The following is a 12935-nucleotide window of genomic DNA, read 5'->3' as shown; positions in this document are numbered from 1 at the left end:
TAAGCTGTGATGAAACCCTTGTCTCCTGTAGAGCCAATGGACCCCATTAATAATTCAGAATCATCTGTGAATTCAAATAAAGAAAAGGAGGGTCATAAAAATGAAATTGACCCTGAAGAGGGAAATAGTGAACTAAATCCTACCCCAAATGACAATGAAATAAGTAGGACTGAGTATGTATGTGACATTTCTTCAGACTGTCAAAATAAAGACAATGCTGTGAAAGAAGGCTTCTTGGCAGAGGCTGAAGAACGAACATGTTACCAGTGTGAGAGTGAAAATGAGTCTGAGCACACTCCCAAAGGAGGTGGGGAGACTCCTCAGTCGGCCCTCAGTGGCTCTTTACAGGCCTCCATCCGGGAGAGGCTGGCACGTCTCCACCCAGCCCCAGATTTCAGCATCACTTCTGGTCTTGCTGCACAAGTGGCTGCAAGATCTCTTACGTTTACCAACATGGAGGAACAGACTTTTGAAGACAGTGAGATAGAAGAGGAAGATGAAGAACAGCAGACAAGACAAGAAAATGAAAACAAGGCTGAAGAAAGCAAGAACAAAGAAACAAATGTAGAAAATAAAGGAATATAATTCTCAGTACTTAAGAAACATCATATTAGGCTTCTTAGCTGGATAAAGAAGTTTCAGAGTGTTCCATTAAAAGGGATGATGCATTCATACCCCATAAGGGGTTACTTAATAAGGCTTCACAGAGAAAATCATAGTTGGAAAAACTGATCTAAATTACTCTTAAATGGCGCACTGAGAGAGTGTTTCCATTTTCTTGCATATATGGGAACATGCAAAATCTCCCTAGAAGAAACTGCTATTTTATTATGACATTGACTGATACTATGGCGATGATTTCAAGATTTTGTCAGTTTATCACTTATAATATGAAATGTGTATTTCCTATTTCTGGCCTGAATTTGCTCTTGAAAAAGGTAATTGGAATCACACTGAAAGAACACAACTATTTGGTGTGATGCCTTCTTTACCACTTTTACCTTTGCACTTAGTAACTGTAGTATGTGTGTGTTCATGGCAAGTCATCTGTATTTTCTTTAATTCATTACAATCCTGAAACAAGAGTTAGATTTAAATAAAAATATTCAACTATCCATATAATTTATGTGTCCTAGGGTTTGGGATTGGAAAGTAGTTTTAAGAAAACCACCTTTGTGGTTTCCCAGGTTTATTATATATGTGTATATTGATTAACAAAATTTCAAGGTGAGTTAATGAATCATTTGTGGGGTTTTTTAATGTAACATTTATTTGAAAAGTTTCCTCTTGATATGGCATTTCTTTAATTTGCTTTCTATTGGCTATCAAAAGAACACCACAATCCAGTTTGATTCTTCCCTAGATTTAGAGAGGTAATGGTATAATGTGGATTATCTTTAAAGTTTCATAAAATCACAAATTCAGATTCTGATATCTTAACAGTTTAAGTGAAGAAATTGTAGAAAGATGATTGTTTCCAAAAGTTGGCATACTGTTCCACATGGATAGTTGGCATCCTTTATACTTTTAGGAAGAGTAAATGTTTGCTTTGGCTAAAATTCTGGGATCCATCAGGAAATTAATGTGAGTGTGTATCTGGGAGTCTACTGTATTTTCTTAAATATATTTAGTGAAATTTAAGAGAAAAATGCCCTTTTCTATGTATTGTATCATCATATGTTCTTATATAAATTACTTACTCTTCTTAGATATCAATGTTATTCATTCTCTTATTAGCAGCATTTGTATCTTGTGGTACAAGGATTAAAAAAGGGTAACTTTAGGAAAAGCATCCTTAATAGTTTTGTCCCTGTTTCCTCCGATGTTTGTCTAGATGTGGTTTTATTTTCAGTATGAAATATTCTCAGAAGATTTAATCAAGAATTTCAAACTTTACTACTTGGCCCTTTTTATTCACCCTTAAATATTTTCATGTTAAAATGTTACAACCATGATCTTGCATCTTGGATCTTGGAAGGTTATTTGATATTCTTAATTTTTTTTATTCTTCTGCACAGTTTCCAAGATTCATCTTTCATCTTGAAATAATTTCAACTACATGTGAATGTCATCTTCACTAATAGTTCTTGATTATACTTCTCCTAAGAATTAATATTAATATTGTTTGACTTTACCATATATCCCCTACATAGATCACATAAATGAGAATAACAAAAGCATTTTGTCAAGTTACCTGTGTTCATTTGCATTATGTTATTTGGTTCCCAGATAGACCATTAGCCACTATAGGTGCTAAATTATTGGGCATGGATAATAGACCCTCATTGCTTATCTAGTAATTGTTGGCCTAAGTTGAGAGGGAGAGATAGAACAGAAAAAATATATATATTTCTACACATCCTGGCTTAATAAGATGTTTCCTTTGCTATAGAAGCTATCCCAACAATTTTTATAGACATGGCATTCCTTCAGTGTCCCTGAAACTAAAAAGAAATCTTGGCCACAGAATGTATCTGTACCAAACAATAAATGAAATAGGCAAATGTTTAGGTTGTTGTACAGTTACTCCATTAGAAACAATAGCATCTTTGTCTCAATATAAATGATTCTTTTAATAAATTGGATTTTTCTCTAAAAGTATATGTCCTACTTATTTACAAACCTTTTTATTTCTCTTTAACTGCTATGCCCATCAGAAACAGTGATAGTTTTTCTCCTAGTCTTAAACAATATAAGTCCCTTAAAACCAAAGGATCATAGATTTACAATGGAAAGGATTCTTCAAGCCCATCTAAATCAACCCCTTCTGTGTGGTGTTAAGAAAACTGGTGCCCACAGCAGTCATATAAATTGTCTAAGACCGCACAGAGATTAAGGGGCAGAGCCAGATTTGGAGCTGAATACCCTGCTCTCCCAAGCCACCATTCCTTCACACAGTCCATGTTTGTACAGTCAGAAAACACAGATAGAATTTTCCCCATTTCCTTAATTCATGCAATTCTGGTTAGGGAAATTATTTAGATAATTTGTTCTGAAAAATTTTCAAAACATTCTTGCCCACCAAGTTTTCAACAACTTTTCCACAATTGAAAAGTCATTTTAAAGAATGAACCTGGAATCATTGAGCATGCTGTGATTGTTCTTTTAGTTTTTGTTAAAATTCCTACATGCCCACAACTAGATTTTTTAAGAATTTAAGTTTGTGACTGTATATTGTTTGTCTAGTCACTTTATTTCTTAAGTAGGAATTATAGAATTAAAGTAATTAAATCTAAGTTACTTTTTTTTTTTTTACTGTTTCTATAAGAACTAAACTCTCCAGTTATAAGAAACACAAAAAATTACTAATGACTCTTTCAGACACTTAAAAATTACCAATTTGAGATTTTAATATCACAAAAAAAATTTTCTTTATCTCTACTATTTTCCAATATTGGGATAAATTCTTCATGGTTTAGCTCCTTTTCTCAAACTTGAGTTATAATAATATATGGCATCTAATTTTGGAAATAGAATTTTTGAAACTATGACTGGTCATCTAGTGTACATATATTACTGAAATAGACTAAAAGACCCAATTCTCAGAAATGCACACGTGTATATACATATATATGTGTGTGTGTGTATATATATATATATATACACACACACACAGATGTTGTGTAGAGAGAAGCCCCCAAAATAAATCATAATGATTTCTTTGTATTTAAAACAATTTGAGGTAAATTTATCTGTTATCTTCTAATGGGAAAAGGAGAGAATTACATGAACTAGTCCCAAAAATAGAGCTTCTGAATCCAATTCCAGGCTATCTTTGTTGAAATAATTATACTCAAAAATTTTCAAGTCATTGTTACTGCAACTAGAAAAACAAATAAGATGGATTCATTTGACATTCAGTCACATTTTTTTGGATTAGCTACCACCAAGAAACAGGGTCATAGAAAATCAGATTTTTCAATTTATTCTTTTTCTAAATATACATATATATTCAATGCCAAATAGGATTTGCTTAAGTCAGTAATGGCCCACAAAATAATTTCATCATTAAAATAAAGCCACACCTCACAAGTTTTGTTGAAATTATATATCTTCTCCTTAAGTGCAGTAATTTCTCATTTATCCTTAATCACTGAAAAAGGAAATCATCCATATTTAAGGAAATTTTTCCAATAATTGATAGTTAACTTTTTAAGCATGAAATCTGTTGATGGTTGATTGAGCTATTTTTGATAATTCTCGTTAAAATATATTACACGTGTTTCCATCTTCTCAAACAGAGCATATAGACCATAGTTAAACCTTTATATTATCTGTCACATGGGGACATTAATTACTTTAGTGTGCTATAATATGCAGTTAAAGGCTAACGAGATCGGCCCAGTGGTTGTTCCAACACAAAAGGACCAGAATCCTGTCTGATGCTAAGCTGCTGCTTGGGGCTGTTGATGTCTCCTAACCTGCTGGTTATCAGAAACCAGATAACTGACTTTATTGGAATCATGCATTAAATAAAACTAAAATGCTATATATGAGTCTTACTGAAGAATATGAGCTTAAATACATAGATTTTTGGCTCATCTGATAATCTGACTGTTCTAGCTCATTTCTGCTTCCTTTCTTGTTTTCTCCTGGGATCTAGACAGTGAAATTTCTGCATAAGAAGAATAGATAGGCACTAACTTTAGGATTTCATTGTCATAGGGAGCTCCCTAGTGAGGAAATTCTCTCCCCCAATGCAGGGTGGCACCTTCTCCTAATCTTAAGAGATCTTCCTAGAACATAGGGACAGTATGTGCCAGAGGCTTGAAGGCTATTTCACTATTGAAGTGACTTGTAAAGGATGGATTTCTCTAAGCTTTCAAGTTCAATATAAAAATAAGGTTTTAGAATTCTGAACTTGAAAAATTAAATTCCTAACAGCTTTCCAGCATTTCCTTATATAATACGTTTGTAAATCTGTGTATTTATAAACACATCCCAATATACTGTTGTCAGATGTTTTGTTATTAATGAGGCAGATCCACAAACTTCTTTAATTGTCTAAGTCATCCTAAGTGTCCACAGACAAATCATCCATTTGGAAAAATGCAAGCATTATCTAGTGAATTGTGTCTAATGGGAATCCTAAAGTAATGAGTCATTCTAGGCAGCCAGATATTCTATAGGAGGTTTTGCCTTAGTTTTTTATGCCTCCACATTTTTTAAAACCATTTTAAATGGAAAATTTTTTGTAAGATATATTACATATTTCCCTGCCTTCTTAAAACATAGCCGACTATCAATACCTGATATTTGTATAGTGCTTTAAAGTTTTCGGAGCACTTTGCATATGTTAAGTCATTCAGGCTTCCCAACTCACTAAAGTAAGTGCTTTTGCTCATTGTAATCCCCATTTTTGAGACTAGTAAGCTGAGGTCAAGAGAGGGTGAGTGATTTTTCCATCCAGGGTCACAGCTAATTAGAAGCAGTATTTGAACACAGGTTCCTAACCTAACTACAACCCCCTATTTTTCCACATTACTCCTCTGATTCTATATCTCAGTTGTTGGACTGTTTGCCTTGAGGCCCATTAAAGTGAATAGGACTGTTTGCTGCCCCTACATTAAATGACCACTCTTTACTGGGTTTTGTTTAAATTTTATGTCTGTTGATGCCAGAATGTTGATTTCTTCTGTTGTGAATGTCAGTATTCCAATTTGTAATTTTCCCCTTCTCTCTTCAGTTTTAATACTGCTTCTGTGAAGTTGGGGATAAAATAAAAATAAATAGATCATGCGGCCTAAGGCCCCCTTCTTGGAGTAAAGTTCACAAATGAATTTTTGTGACATTTTATCTGCTCAAGTTTTCATTTTTAAATTGTGGTTCTTGATTGTTCCAAATTGTTGGATAATTGAGTTTTTCACAAGTGAAAATTGTACTGGACAGAAAAATCTTGCATTTCCTTCCAATGTGTTTTAATTTCTGTTGGGAAGATCTATTTGCCATGATTAAAACTAGACCATTTAGACTTATATGCTGGGAGTTGAGAGTTTTACACACAGCATTTTCTCTCTGAATCAGACACCAGATTTTTTCAGAGAAAAGGCTTGGACTTCCCACTTACTCCTCTAACAAACTGTGCTGCACTGCATCTGCACCTTTAAGGGATAAGTTATTGGATGGAGGAATCTGTAACCTGGGGTTTATGAACTGTTTAATATTTGATAACTATATATCAATATAAATGGTTTCCTTTGCAATCGCAATTGCAAAGATACGGAGGCTCATTTTGCACACACATGTGCATGCATATTTAAACCAACAAAACTCTGAGAAGGGGATTTTTAGGTTTTACTAACCTGTTAAAAGAATTCATGTCACCAAATAGGTTAAGAAGCCCTTCCCTTAATACATACTGATTCAGTAAGACATTTCACTTTTCATTACTCTAGGCAATTCTCTTATATGTGTCATTGATATCTTCAGCTGATTGGTGAAATCTATGGATTCCTCAGAAAAAAATTTTTTTAATTCACATCCAACTCTTTGTGATCCAATGGACTAAACTGTCCATGGAGCTTTCTTGGCAAAGATACTGGAGTGGTTTGCCATTTCCCTTTTCAGTGAATTTAGGTAAACACAAGTTGTCACCTGTCCAGATCACACAGCTAGTAAGTGTCTGAAGCTGAATTTGCACTTGGGTTTTCCTGACTCCAAGCCCAGGGTTCTATCCACTGTGCCACCAGCTTATTCTACTTTAATTTAGAAGTTGGTGAAAACAACTTACTCAGATTCATAAACCTTTTGAAATCTATCCACAAACCTCTGAATAACTCCTGGTTCTGATATTGTTAAACTGCAGAGAAAATACAATTCTGCCTTAGAAGAGGGAGTTTCCTTAGCTGGGAGCACCCTGTCAGTGAAATCACAAGTCCAGTCCCTATCCCAGAGCTAATAATGAAATTTTTAGAAAAATAACTTCATTTCTTGAAAAAAATACATTTTAAAAAGCTCAATGAATTGTCCTGTCTTAAACCTGATGATCATGTTAAATATTTGGTTTATTTTTTCTCCACATTCTACTTCTTACAAAATTTTATTATTCAGATTTAATCATCTTATCAAAGATGGAATTATTTTCTTTGAGAAAAATGAACATTTGGCAAATTTGATTTTGTGCATGTATAAACACGAGTTTAAATTTTAAATATAAACTCATAACCTTGATATGTATAAGCCCCCAAGTAATGGGATCTTTTAAATTCATTTCTAAATCTTACTATTTGTTGTTAATTCAGCCTTCCATACCACTCTGACCCCCATGAACTGTGTCTTTAAAGACTGCAAAAAATCCCCTGGTTGTGCTCCTATTACTCAAAAGTCACACTTAATACAGATAAGCCAGTTTACCTGGAAGGCAACCATGGCATAGATAAGGTTGGGGTCAGAGAGAAAATAGGCCCCTTCAAACATATTTAATGGGCTTGAAAAGGGATTCAAAATAAAACACATTGATTAAAACATCTATTTTTGCTAATAATTCAACAGGAAAACCAAGTCTAGAATATGAGTTCTCAAAAGCTGACTTACTTCTGCCATCATGTCTGGAGAAAAGTTGCCCAGTTCAGTGCAGTTTGCAGCCATGGCGGGAGGAAAAATATTATTTTTCTGCCCGGCCCGGAAAATCCTATCTGAGAGGATGATAGATGAGAAAGAAGGAGAAAACACTTTCAGTATCCACACAGTAACCCAGAAAGCAGGCAGTCTTTATAAAAAGAGTTAGAAATTCATTATGCCGAAAAGGGAAATTTAGGATCCTGAATTTTAATTAACTGAAATGACCAGTTACAGCTACATTTTTGTAATGGTTATGTAATTTTAATTTGTTAACCAGTTAGAGCAGCAGAGTCGGTATATTTAATCCACACATAAAAACTGAGGAGTTGACATGTTATAAGTGATTGCTTTAATACTCTTAACACCGTGCCTGGCACATAGTTGATGCTGTTAAACGTTTATCAGCTGGCTGACTATATTGTAACCAAAATTATTTCCAGCTTTAAAAATGAAATCATTTAATTCGTTTACCACTTCAGTTTGGGATTTTGTTGTTGTTGTTGTTGTTGTTTGTTTGTTTTTCCAAATTGAGTGCCTTGGTTTGCTGATCTCCAACACAGCATAGTCTGAAAATACATATTTTTCTTTCCCACTTGAACTCTGCAGAATGAGTGTTGTTAGAGGTAAAGAGATGGTTATTATTTCTTTGTAATCAAGATGCCCTTGACCTTTGTAGTTTATTTTATTCTGAGACTAGCTTGTGTTCATCTGGAAATTATTTAAACTACTTGAATGATTTCATGGTAATGTTTATGTTCTGTACAGAATGGTGTTCTTCGTTACCAAAAAAATTCTTAAAAGAATTCGGCTCATTTTAAAATAACAATATTCCTATTCTTCTCATTCTTATGGAGCAATCTGAGTGATCTGTTGAACACCAGCCCTTAGTACTTGGTCAAGTGTTAAGAGTGGCTTCCGCTCTAAAAAAATTAAAAAGTCATTTTCTCATCCCTATTAGATGCTCTGGGAATATCCTTAAGGATTTTGACAACATGATAAAATAGTTGAAATATGGTCCAGGAACACTGGGCTAAATTAGGTTCCTGGACTCATCTTTAAAACCAATCCAAATTGCCAGATAAGGCTTGGAATCTACCTTCAGAATTGAAGATGATTTATTGATTGTCTTAATCATCTGGGTTGACCAGATTTCTGCTCTCTTAGCCTAAATCTCTTAGCTAGAATTAATTCACTTTCTAGGATGACGGGGACAGGTTTGATGAGAAATGGTAGTATTTGCCCAGTTCATAGATTCACCTCACTGAATAAAAGCTGATATATTCTTGTATTGGTTAGTATCAAGTCTTTAGAGCAGAGGCAGTTTATAATAACTAACTTTCATACATTGCTTTAAGGTTTCTAAAGTATTTTACAAATATTATCTCATCAATCATCTTGGGAAGCAGGCTCTATTATTATCCCTATTTTATAGGTGAAGATACGGAGGCTCATAGACTTGCCTAGAATACAATTAGTACCACAACTTCAGAAACTAGATTTGAACTCAGATGTTCCTAACTTCCATCCAGCACTCTATCCATTGTGCCTCAAGTCAAAACAATTTTTTTTTTTATTTAATAGCCTTTTATTTACAGGATATATGCATGGGTAACTTTACAGCATTAACAATTGCCAAACCTCTTGTTCCAATTTTTTACCTCTTACCCCCCCACCCCCTCCCCTAGATGGCAGGATGACCAGTAGATGTTAAATTTATTAAAATATAAATTAGATACACATGACCAAAACATTATTTTGCTGTACAAAAAGAATCAGACTCTGAAATATTGTACAATTAGCTTGTGAAGGAAATCAAAAATGCAGGTGTGCATAAATATAGGGATTGGGAATTCAATGTAATGGTTTTTAGTCATCTCCCAGAGTTCTTTTTCTGGGCATAGCTAGTTCAGTTCATTACTGCTCCATTAGAAATGATTTGGTTGATCTCGTTGCTGAGGATGGCCTGGTCCATCAGAACTGGTCATCATATAGTATTGTTGTTGAAGTATATAATGATCTCCTGGTCCTGCTCATTTCACTCAGCATCAGTTCGTGTAAGTCTCTCCAGGCCTTTCTGAAATCATCCTGTTGGTCATTTCTTACAGAACAGTAATATTCCATAATATTCATATACCACAATTTATTCAGCCATTCTCCAACTGATGGACATCCATTCAGTTTCCAGTTTTTAGCCACTACAAAAAGGGCTGCCACAAACATTCGTGCACATACAGGTCCCTTTCCCTTCTTTATAATCTCTTTGGGATATAATCCCAGTAGTAACACTGCTGGATCAAAGGGTATGCACAGTTTGATAACTTTTTGAGCATAGTTCCAAACTACTCTCCAAAATGGTTGGATTCGTTCACAACTCCACCAACAATGCATCAATGTCCCAGTTTTCCCGCATCCCCTCCAACAATCATCATTAATTTTTCCTGTCATCTTAGCCAATCTGACAGGTGTGCAAGTCAAAACAATTAATGAACTGCCATGATTCAAGACTTTCTTTTGAACAATATCCTAGCTCAGTCTTAAACATAAAACTTGGATGCTTCCTCAATTGTTTGTCTTTCTCCCTATTCTAAATGTGGATTTATTTTAAACCTCTTGGATCTGCAGAATTCTTAACACTTTCTTTAACCCATAGCTGAGTTGACCTTGTTGCCTTAAGTCTACCTCTAGCATTTTATCTTTCCATCTTAATGGAATATTAATTTTAGAATTTACCATGACTGGTGAAGGTACACTTCCTCTCAAAGATCTAAGTTGATAGAATTTGAAATGAGTCTCTGAACTAAATGGCTACTGTCCTCACATTTTATGGAATAAAGAAAATTTAAGTACATACTTCTATTTTATTCTGTTTCTGTGTTCAAGTTTTTTTTTTTTTTAGTCATCATTATCTGGCATAGTTTATTTTTATTGATTAAATAAAATTATCTCATGTCTCAGTCTTTCTTGGTGATACACTCCCATAGTCCTACATGTGTTTATTAATTGGTATGAGTCAAAAAGGACTACTTGACAAAGGTTAGAGTCACACAAAACAATCTTTGATAATGATTTCCATTCATTATGGTTACACTATGTTGTTATCATTGAAGCAAGGTTAATTAGAGCATATGAAATAAATGAATTTACCTGAAAAAAAAATTACCTGAAGTTCATGACCAATATCAAATAATTCATTAACTTGAGTTGTTTGGATGGTTTGGTCCCCTCAAATGATCCAGAAGAATTAACAGCCAATCACTTCTGTGTTTCAGTAGCATTGAAGTTAGTACTTACTGAGCACTTATCTTTCATCACTTGCCCAATTTGTCTATTCCTTATTGTTTTTCTTCAGTACTTAAGAATCAAAAGTTAAAGCATCATAATTTCATGGATTTGGGTAGAGCCTCCCATTCTAATCTTAGAGGGTTGCTCTGGGTGAACAACTTCATCACCTGGAAACCATCCTGAGAATTTATCTCTCTGAATATAGCAAAGTTGAGGTTTTCTCATATACAAATTCAATTGTATGGTTATTAATATAATGTAGACTATCTTACCAGTGTCCATTAACAGTCCTCTTTGGCTTTTGATTCCTGTTGAAAACAGAAAGATTAGTCATTTGAAAGATGTTTCTTAATATCCTCTGAATAATTTAATTTTGCCTAAATAACCACCAAATTTTTTCTATGAAGTTTCCCTATTTCATTCAATTAAATATGCAGATAATGTTGAGGAATACCCCATGGTGTTGGCCTGATCAACATTGTTTTGTAATGACTACAAATAAAGAATTTCATTAATTTACTCAAACTCCACAAAAAAGTCATGAAAACCTTCCTTGATGTCCTTTGACCAATCAACCACTTGTTATTTTCAAGATTTTAATTTTTTTTGTTATTACTACTGACAAACAACAGATATGAACATTTTCATATTACATGTGAAAGTTAAAATCTCTACTATAACCAGTTTTTTTTTAACTATATAATTAATTCAACATGATCGCTCCAAAGCTGTCCTACTTCACCCTCTGAATTTCCTTCTGTTTTACTGTGCATTTTAAAAGAATTTTTAGGGTATTCTTTTCCTCTTCTTCCCCTTCTCCTCCTTCTTATTATCACTTCACTCCCCCAAAAAAGTCCTTCAATGTAACAAGCTTCCATCCTTCAGTCAAAACATGGAAAGCATATATCATTGGTCTTCTGGAATAATGTATTGATAGGAGTTATTTTCTTTTAAGATGTTATTATACCAGCTGTTCTGATTCTGCTTACTTCTTCTATATCAGTTCATACAAGTCTTCCCAGGTTTCTCTGAATTTATACCTCTTTTTTCATTTTTGTGGCATAATGATATTCCATAGCATTTATATACCATCATTTTTTCAAACATTCTCCAATAGATAGGCATCCCCTTTATTCTTAGTTCTATGCTATGGTAAAACTGCTGCTATGAATATTTTTGTACATGAGACCTTTCACTCTTTCATTTACCTCTTTGGATTGATTATAGGCCTATTAGTGGTATTTCTGAATCAAAGCATATGTACACTTTAATAAGTAACCCTTTGGTAATTTATGGAACTTAGTTCTGTATCGCTTTCCAGAATGACTATGCCTTTCACATCTCCACCAACAGTGCATTAGTAGTGTGCCTCTCTTTTTCATAGCCCCGCCAACATTTATCATTTTCTTTTTTAAAATCAATCTTACCCAGATGAAGTGGGACCTCAGTTGTTTCTATTTGCAGTCCTCTTAATAATGATTTGGAGTATTTTTGCATATGGCTACTAATAGCTTATTTTTCTTCTGAAAAATGCCTATTTGTGTCCTTTGATGGTTTAGTTGTTGGGGAAAGGTCTTTGTTCTTATATATTAGAATCAGTTCCTATATATCTTGGATATCATAATCATAATAAAAGCTAGTATTTAAAAATAGCCTTTTAAGGTTTACTGAGTGCTTTACAAATATCATCTCATTTGATCCTTCCAATAGTCATAGTAGTACTACATAGTAAGTACTATTATTATCTACATATTTACAGATGAGGTTAAGTGATTTGTCCAGATTCACACAGCTAGTAGTGTCTAAGACAGAATTTTAATTCAGATCTTCTTGATTTCAGCATTCTATCCATTTTATTACCTAGCTATCCTAAATAAAAATATGAAACCTTTATCAAAGAAGCTTGCTGCAAAGATATCTCCCCAGTTAACTCCAACCATTTATAACATTGTTCCTATGGAACTAAATACCTTGTAGATCATTTTGTCTAACATTCTATTTTCTTTCTTTTCTTTTTTTTAAGTTTTTTTATTATTATAGCTTTTTATTTACAAGATATGTGCATGGGTAATTTTTCAGCATGGCAATTGCAA

General features: G+C 33.7%; 2 protein-coding genes across 8 annotated transcripts in view; one reads left to right on the top strand and one right to left on the bottom strand.

Annotated features, from left to right (window-relative positions):
• VEZT (vezatin, adherens junctions transmembrane protein) overlaps positions 1 to 12935 on the top strand; it is a 101294-nt gene that overhangs the window by 84775 nt on the left and 3584 nt on the right. For 2 of the 5 annotated variants that reach the window (XM_031940811.1, XM_012550571.3), the window contains exon 12: positions 5 to 5794. The exons of the other annotated variants lie outside the window; for them this stretch is intronic. In XM_031940811.1, coding sequence (XP_031796671.1) covers positions 5 to 585 — 581 coding nt within the window. In that variant the 3' untranslated portion in view covers positions 586 to 5794. Of the gene's footprint in view, positions 1 to 4; positions 5795 to 12935 lie in introns of those variants that run through there. 5 annotated transcript variants of the gene reach the window in all.
• LOC111721047 (uncharacterized protein C3orf20-like) overlaps positions 5606 to 12935 on the bottom strand; it is a 55266-nt gene continuing 47936 nt past the window's right edge. Inside the window, exons 5-7 of one of the 3 annotated variants that reach the window (XR_004229920.1) lie at positions 11115 to 11150; positions 7534 to 7634; positions 5606 to 5700 (exon numbers count right to left, since the gene is read on the bottom strand). Coding sequence is in view for 2 of the 3 variants with exons in the window: in XM_031940820.1 (XP_031796680.1) it covers positions 6038 to 6101; positions 11115 to 11150 (100 nt within the window). In the remaining variant the exon portion in view is untranslated. Of the gene's footprint in view, positions 5701 to 6019; positions 6102 to 7486; positions 7635 to 11114; positions 11151 to 12935 lie in introns of those variants that run through there. The other 2 variants (XM_031940820.1, XM_031940818.1) reach the window with 2 other exon arrangements.

This window comes from Sarcophilus harrisii, chromosome 5, assembly GCF_902635505.1.
Source record: "Sarcophilus harrisii chromosome 5, mSarHar1.11, whole genome shotgun sequence".
NCBI lineage: Eukaryota > Metazoa > Chordata > Mammalia > Dasyuromorphia > Dasyuridae > Sarcophilus > Sarcophilus harrisii.
The sequence above is the reverse complement of the archived record's forward strand: the minus strand, read 5'-3'. Positions and strand labels throughout refer to the sequence as shown.